Source organism: Sabethes cyaneus, chromosome 1 (assembly GCF_943734655.1).
Source record: "Sabethes cyaneus chromosome 1, idSabCyanKW18_F2, whole genome shotgun sequence".
In the NCBI taxonomy this organism is placed as follows: domain Eukaryota; kingdom Metazoa; phylum Arthropoda; class Insecta; order Diptera; family Culicidae; genus Sabethes; species Sabethes cyaneus.
Window position 1 is genome coordinate 37,992,834 of NC_071353.1, and position 8,568 is coordinate 38,001,401.

General features: G+C 40.2%; 1 protein-coding gene across 1 annotated transcript in view; it reads right to left on the reverse strand.

Moving 5' to 3' along the window:
* Positions 1-7,572, reverse strand: part of LOC128745595 (coiled-coil domain-containing protein lobo) — a 61,279-nt gene extending 53,707 nt beyond the window's left edge. The window contains exon 1 of the mRNA XM_053842673.1: positions 7,537-7,572. Within this exon, the coding sequence (XP_053698648.1) occupies positions 7,537-7,572 (36 nt within the window). The remainder of the gene's footprint in view (positions 1-7,536) is intronic.
* Positions 7,573-8,568: the final 996 nt, after the last annotated feature.

The following is an 8,568-nucleotide window of genomic DNA, read 5'->3' on the forward strand; positions in this document are numbered from 1 at the left end:
TTATTTATTTTTTAGAACGATTAGAATTATTACATATTTAGTATTTTTAAGTCGACAGTCCAGATAAGCCTGTTCAAGATATTTTAGTTTTGCGAACAGATTTATACAAGAGAAATTTTTTTAGCTTTGCTTGGAAATAGTGTAAACAACAGGCAGAGAATTGTTGGATCGAGGTACCGAGTAAAATGTGTTATCATTAATATTGGTAGCAAAATAAATTCCAAACCGCTGGTCGTAGGGAGTTTTGCTATATGTATCCGCGATTATGATTTGTTTCTGTAAATAGCAGTTTTCTGAGGAAATCGCGCGTATGAGTTATGGTGTATACATTAATCGTTTCGTTTACTACAGAGAATGAGCATGATGTACTGATATTGGATCCGCGTGTTTTAATAGTATATAGTCAATATGTATGAAAAAGATTGACTATCGGGCATCTTAAACTTCAACCAGCACAAAAGGAAAAGAATGTTGGTTATCAATTACTTTGCTAATCAGTTCACTCCAAATACTCTACGAATAAATGAGTATACTCAATGACTTGACCACGTATCACTTGATCTACTTGAAAATTGAGCATCACTATTTCCAGCCCAACCGCTGCTTATATCGAAGACTGAGTTCTGGAGTCTTCGCTTATATCAATGTATCGCAATCATACTCCTAAACCATTAAACAATGAATATGTTGGATGTTTTTAATCCCTTCTGTGGATCAAGCATTAATGCGTATGAAAACAAAAGATTCTTCACTTGAAAAAATCGAATTGGAGTATTCCGATGCAATCCGAACTACTTCAGACTAGTCTCACATCCCCACAATCAGATAATCATATTCATAAAGATATCTGTGTTCATAAACCAAAAACCACCGTAATTTTGAACAAATAGGTACCGTTGTCAACACGTCTCATTATCATACAAAAGCAACTGGTAAACAACAGGCTCACTATATTCTCCCTCTGGTATGGATCATTAAATGCAGTGATCTAATGCAAATACTAAAGAAAACCCAAATTCCGACGCCACATGGGAAGTTCAAGAGAGTAAAAGAGATCGTGGTATACGTACAAGGCATCCGGGCCTGAGCTCGATACGTATAAAAACTATACTGCAACTATAGCGGGCAAAAATATTATGCTTTTTTGCAAGTAAAACAGATACCCTAGTTCCGCTCGAGCCCACCGTAGCAAGGACGGAGAATACTGCGACCGTCTTGCTAGACTAGATTGTCGACTTTGCACGATTGATAATGTAGTTAGCACCCGCAAAGTCTCTGAGCACTAGATTCAACATCCCCTCGCGGACCCAAAGTAGCAATATCGAGGACTTCACCAAAATCACGCGTTCAAACTCGTTTAAGAACCGTCACGTTAAAGGATTCACATCTCCGTGATTGTACCGTGCAGAACAAAAATCACGTATACTCGGCTCTTAATCTGAGACAAACATTATTGCAAATTACATTTAAATTTCTGCGCGAATTAGTGCACGTGCTAAATTTTTGAAACTGCTATGCATTCAAAGCAAAATGAAATTGAAAAAGTTATGGATTTTTCCAAATGTAAACACTACATTAATATTTAAAATAGTTAGGCAAAATTTACTTAAAAAATTAGATAAATAATCCATAATATTGATAGACCGACAACGCGCAACTCTGGGTTAAAAATATTAGCCGCCTATGTAGGGTAAAGAACTAGTTTTAAGCAGTCTAAGCGGGTCACTGATTGTTTTACCTTATTACAAGCGATGGGTTGACTAAGTGGGGGATATCAGCATACCAATCTTCTTGCTATCTTTAGTTCTTCAAACTGTTACCATTGGAAGACACTATTGTTGAACTAAACTTTTGATTTTTCGCTTTAAAAGTTGGAGCGGTGGAACTAATTTTGAACACACCGAACCCATTTTCACCCGAAAGGTGCTATTTTGAGCAATCCTGAAATCTGAATTTTTTTACGTCCCGTTAAAAAATCCCTCGAACTTTTCCCCCTATTCAGTAAGTTCGCGTTCCTATCCGCGACCTACTAATCGGCATCTGATGCGTAATCGGCATAGCGTATCGGCATAGATGATTTTACGCATCTGTCTAAATTGTTTATCGGGGCATACACTTACCGCACCGTTCGGCAAACGGTATTCGTCGTCTCTTTTATTCTCTGGTGTTCTTATGGGAAACTGCGAGTTTGACGTCTCACTCGCTCTTCATAAGGATGGTGGGAGAACAAAAGAGGCAAACATAGAAGTGCACACGATCTAACTTTAGAACAGTGTTGTCAAAGCAAATAACATTGAAACACATCGTTGCTTCATTAAATCACTGAGAAAATCTTCGAAAATTATTGAAAAAGCTGTCTTTTGTGTTGTTTTTAATAAAGAAAAATTAATTATGAACATACATTTCTCTTGAAAGTATTGAACCACGTTTTCACCATAGGAGGTTTCAGTTAATTTCAAACTTAAAATTCTTATTTCCAGAACCGAAACAGTGTCTTGGCAACACGATAGTTCATCAGTTGTGCTGCAGCTGCTGCTACTGGTGAACAGGTTCCTTCAATTCAGAATTTGTTTTCAGTTTTGTTAGAAAATAATAAAACTTTCGGCTAGTGACAAAGCCTTAGATAATAGAAAAAAAGAGCGTGAATAATATGGTATGTGACAATTGAGTGCTTGACTTTTAGAGTGGTTGTAATCAGTGCTGAAAAATGTGATGGATTGGTTAGTAGCGAGGTGGCGATTGCTGAAGAGCAGCTGAAAATGTACGTTTTTGGACAACAATTTTTAATTCATCATATTTCTTGTCGGAAACCCAGTAAATTGTGTTTGTGTGAATCAAATGTATGGTTAAGTGATTTGTGAAGATGATCCTATCAAAAGATTTTGAGAATATGAATAAAAAAGTGCATTTTCGGCTCATTTATGTTCAACTGATTAAAATAGGTGAGACTGCTTCAACTGATTAAAATAGGTGAGACTGCTTAACTCGTTCCTTACCCTACCTATCATCTTCAAAACAAAAATGCAATATTGCATTCCTGAATTTTAGTTGCGACACCTTACGCCTCCAAAAGAAAGAGAGAATTTTTGATCAATTTATATTATGTTTTACCAGCAGTTTAAAATCTGCGCCAAGCGAGCTAATCCAGGCTGAATGGACATGTTCACGATATATTTGCAACACGAATATCCCGTATATTCAAAATAAATACTATTGTGTGCAAAAGGCAAAAACGAGAACATCCCCGTTACTTCTCCCTCTCACACAAAAGCAGACACAAATTAGTAGCTTTGTATACTCGATTGAATCCTTGCATACCTAGCGACGACACCAGCTAGGATAGGAATTAAGATTATATATCCGCATCATTCCAAACGGGCAAATGCGTATAAGATAGAAAGAGAACGAAAATATGTGTGTACTGCCCGCTGTCGTGTCGCCACTCTGTATATTAGCGCATCAGTATTTGTATTTGCGCATACGAAATAACTGGGAAAACGGCTTGAAAGGAACGTGCTGGAACGGAACACAATCAAATAAAATAAAAATTTTTGATACTTCCTTTGGCGATAATCCCGTTCCTGATCACTATAGTGGCTATATCTCAAAATATTACTAGTCACCGTTAACTATTGCACTTTATTAACACTTATTTTCTAATATAGAACACTTAAAACACATTGAAAAATCAAAAATATTCACGAGCACACGCGACTGAGTTACCGCTCCGACGAACCTATCGCAATCCTCTCCCTGTCGGGTCAGCTAGTACTCTAATAAACGAATAAAACTGATATACAGAGTACGGGTATTTAAGAAATTTAAACTTGTCATCTTGCGTCAAATTTATAGGAATGAATTTTCAGTAAATACAAAATATGCGTGACAAACATTTGCAAAATGTCAAGCTTTTTCGTATTGAGCCTGCATTCGTAGTCCTACGTGAGCCCCTCATTCGTGCCCCTTGGCACAAACCTTCGTACTTTTTTAAATTGAGGTGATTTGACCAGGTGCAAGCTAACCGCAGATTGTCTAGCAACCATTATGCTTCCCGCACATTATACCTATCACTCGTTATGCCTGTCGTCCATTATGCCTAACGTCCATTATACCTAACGTTCGTCTGCCTAACGTCCGGATGGCACACGAAAACAACAGCAGAGAACGGAGAGCAGAAAGCAAATAGCAGAATGCAGAAAGTAAAATGCAGAGATATCAAAAATCCTGGAGAATAAACCATCAAACTACAGTTTCAACTGCATGGTACAAGAGCTTAATTTAATCCCTGCTATGATGCGACCCTGTATGAAACTGTAGAAAAGCGGCAATGAACAGCAAAATTGATAACCAGCACTGCAAATTGAATAAAAGGCAAATAAAGGTTGATACGTATTTCTTCTTTAGATAATATTAGTACTTATGAAATTTCAAATAAATTTAATAAACTTTTAGCTGTCACAAATTCAAATCAAAGCATCATTTGAATAAACGACTAATGTTTCAATTGTGTGATTCATTTTATAATCTGATCACCCTAAAAAATCCGTCATATTTCTCCAACCCTATTAATGTATCACAACGATTATATGGATTATTCCCTATCAAAGGATTATGTTATGCACAATATAACTGTTTATTGATAATACATATCCAAGTACAAATAGCTCAATTCTTATCAGTACGCTAGAGCAGCTAATAGTCAGCCCGATGCGGTGTAACCCCCTCGAACGCCCCTCCGACCGGGAAAGCGTCCGTATGATTTATTGTTTTGTGGGTTAATAAAACCAGCCAGCAGTAAATACCGTGACCGTGCAACATAAAAATCTAACCTAACCCAATCAGACGCCGCAGTACGAAGAAGACGCAATGTGTAAGATCTCGTGTGTACGCTAGAAGGCTGCAGTCAGAAGATCCTGACAGGGAGGCTGGCAGCAGGCAACACAAGAACAACACACACCGATGACGACGACGACGACGACGACAACAACAACGACGACCGGCTGACGGTTTGGAGCGCTGCACGGCTGCCACTAGGTATCACAGCATCTGCGAAGGAATTGCCCTGGAAAGGTTTACCGAAGAGGGTGCGAGAGGCTGGTGGAAACACAAAAAAAAACAGAAAGAAAAAAAAAATGTAAGAGGATTCACCGAGGCAATGTCGAGAAATAAAAAGAAGTTACTTTTTATCATCTTTTGATGATGACGAGGAGTGCGATGATAATGATTAAGTGTTGTTGCTCCTTTAGCCGAACGAACGGTTTGATTTGGGACGCTCGCCCGAAAGTGGGAAAAGGGCGGACTGAAAAAGGTGAACCATAATTAATTGTTTGGTAATTAAGATATTTATTTGATTTAATCGCCTTCTGATCGATTACAATCGGTTGCTGCGGTGATGGTGCGTGATTCGTGAAAAACAATAGGAAGTATTTACATATTTCCTGATATTAAAATGTAACAGAGTAAAGCTAACAATGACCACCAGTAGTACTATTATTCGGAATGAAACTGTGTTTTAATCTTCTAGGATTAGCAGTTAATAAAAACAAACCATTACGGTTTGCACAACACTGTCACACGGTTCCGTTGTTCGACTTCAATCAGCTGACAGATCAGAGATTTGCTTAAATTGGCTGAACAAGCAAACAGTCGTTGCGACCGTAGAGGCCGACGGCCGGGCGGAAGAATGGCACACCGGCCGGCGACCCGTGATGGCGGCAGGTGGGGCAGTTTCTGCGTGTCCGATCCAACCGGACCGGGTTTAATTGCGCTGTAATTGATGTCAAGTACGCACCGAAACAAGATTGGTCGTCGCGAAGTTAATGTTTCCCACTGCTGTTGGCCGAAAAGCGCTGGTTGTCCGCTTTTCCGGACCGCGTGCTGCTAGCCGTTGCGTCGGTGTTGACCGTGGAACGACGGACACAGTGAAGGGCTGGACATTTGACCCTCAGGGGATACGTACAGACAAGAATGAACAACGAAGTGATTGCTCTTAGGCCATATAATGTAAAGGAAATATGACGATTTTAATTTCTGTTTTGCTGAATTGTTACGACGCAATTACTTTTTATCATTGTTTTAAGGGAATTGAGAGTTTGTGTACACAAAATTTCAGTGGCATATCAGTGGGTTAACATTTCAGTCAGATTGCCGAAAATTTGTAAGATTTTGAGTTTGTTGGCAATGCAGGTGGGAACCAGCGACGCCAGACTTTTCTGAAGAAAAATCCGTAATTTTATCATCTATCAATGAAAAAAGTTTTTATCAATGAAAAAAGAGTTATAATTTCGTCTTAAAATTAAGAAAGAAGCATAATTCAATAAAATTTTAGTTTATATGAAGGTTCAACCGACATTTGTGCTTTATTTGAAGGCATGTCAGTATTTAAATCTAATTTGGCGTCCTCTCGTTTCTTAAATCAGTGTTCCTTTCAAGTTTATCACTTTTTCGAATTCGCCTCTTATCCAATACTTAGTGGCCTTGGCGATCATGTCCTTCTCCTTTTTTGGCACAAAATTATTGGAGTAAATACTCCGTTTGAGCTTCACCCTAATATTTACTGTTGATCGCAGTTGGGGAACGTTGAGAGAGTTAGTGATCGTCGGTACAACCTTTATCTTCATATTTTTTTGAAACGATGATTCTACAATTGATGAAGGGACGGTAAGGGAAAGTAATGAAGAAGGATTTTTTCGGGAATGAAGGGGAAGGGTGGAAAGGAAGGGGGGGTAATAGGTAGCTATGGTTAACAAGTTGTCGTTGTGACTCCTATCTTTTGTCCAATGCTGGAAGGTGCATGGGTCGAACCAAGCTGTAATCAGAGATTATAACCGGATTACTGCTTGGTTCGACCCATGCACCTTCCAGCATTGGACAAAAGATAGGAGTCACAACGACAACTTGTTAACCATAGCTACCTATTACCCCCCCTTCCTTTCCACCCTTCCCCTTCATTCCCGAAAAAATCCTTCTTCATTACTTTCCCTTACCGTCCCTTCATCAATTGTAGAATCATCGTTTCAAAAAAAAAAAAAAAAAAAAAAAATATTAATATATGCCTGACCGCATTTCAAGGTCATGACTAAAGTCACGAGTTTGGTCAACTTTATCTTCAGCCGGTTCATCTCCTCTTGTGATTTCTTGGTTTAATGGGACACGGCCAGGTTCGGCCAAGACACCGCATTCTTTGCGTGATACTTTTTAATGAAGGCGGTATTTTCTGGTAGGTACTTCATACTGTATCTTCGTATCTCCTCGTTCACCGTAAAGCCTGAACGAAATAATAGTGGCTTGAACATCCTCTAATCTCTGATCGTCAGCCACAGAACGATCTTATTCTGGAACTTGGTGCGAAAGATATACTCGACGTCATCACTTACCTTCTTGGTGGGGACGTAAAGTATTCGGTCCTTTGCCAGTCGTTGCGTCCAGCGTCAATTAGTTTAAATCGCCCATTATGATCACGATATCGTGCTTCACCGGAAAAATGTTTTTCACCAGCACCTTCAGTCGTTTTCTGGGCGATTGCCTGCTACTTACCAGCCTCGACTGACGCTTCCGCATGAAAATGTCCATTTTGGTCAAGTACTTTTTCACCGTTTAGGCGGTTTCTCCGACCTCTCGACCAGGCAGAACGGAACCAGGCTTCCGTACAGCACTTTCATTTTTTTTTGACAGAGAAGATGTTGCGAATGTTAGATTGCTCTCTTCGGCGGATACGATGTGCTTCACCATGTCCAACTTCTTCGCTATGGGGTGGAGCTGGTAGTACGAACAAAGCATCGAGCGTAGTTGTTTGACGGCTTGAGTGTTTGGTGAGGCAGAGTTCAATACAAAGTGAGGGTGTGTATGTGTGAATGTGTGTTTGTGGGACAAGGTTATGGGACAAGTTGTGGGACAAGTTATAATTTGCCCTTGAACGAGAGGCTTCATTCGCACCTCAAGCTAGTACCACTTTTATAACTTGCCCTGGCAAGAGGCTTCATTGTTAGTAAATGCGGAATTCAGTAGGAAGGATGTGGAGGAGCTGACCGGGAAGCTGGGCGCATGAAGCTTGAAATCCTGAGGCTGAACGAGGTCCGCTGGCTAGGTACTGGTGAACACAAGACATCACCGGGCAAGTTTTGCTCTACTCTGGTATACGAGGTGAAAATGCTACTCGTGAAAAAGGAGTTGAATTCCTACTGATTCAGAACACGGGTTAGAAACCTTACAGCAATCCAGTGCTATGCGCCAACAGATGCTGCCGACCTGCAGGAGAAAGAGAGTTTCTACAGCCAGCTGAACAGCGTGGTTGCGAAAATCCCGGAAGGGGACAACCAAATCCCCTAGGGTGACTTCAATGTGGAGATAAGCTTAAGCAATGCTTAACCTTTGCGCATCGTATCCAACGACGGGAGGAGAAAGTTGCGTGCCGTTACGACGTCTGCCGATTGGAGAATCCTGATGTTGACGAACAACTTGAATCCCGAGCCTCGGAGTTGCCACCTGGTGGAACCGTCGAAGAGCAATGGACCGGCATCAAGAACGCCTTTATCACGACCAGTGACGAAACCCTCAACAAAGTGCGCA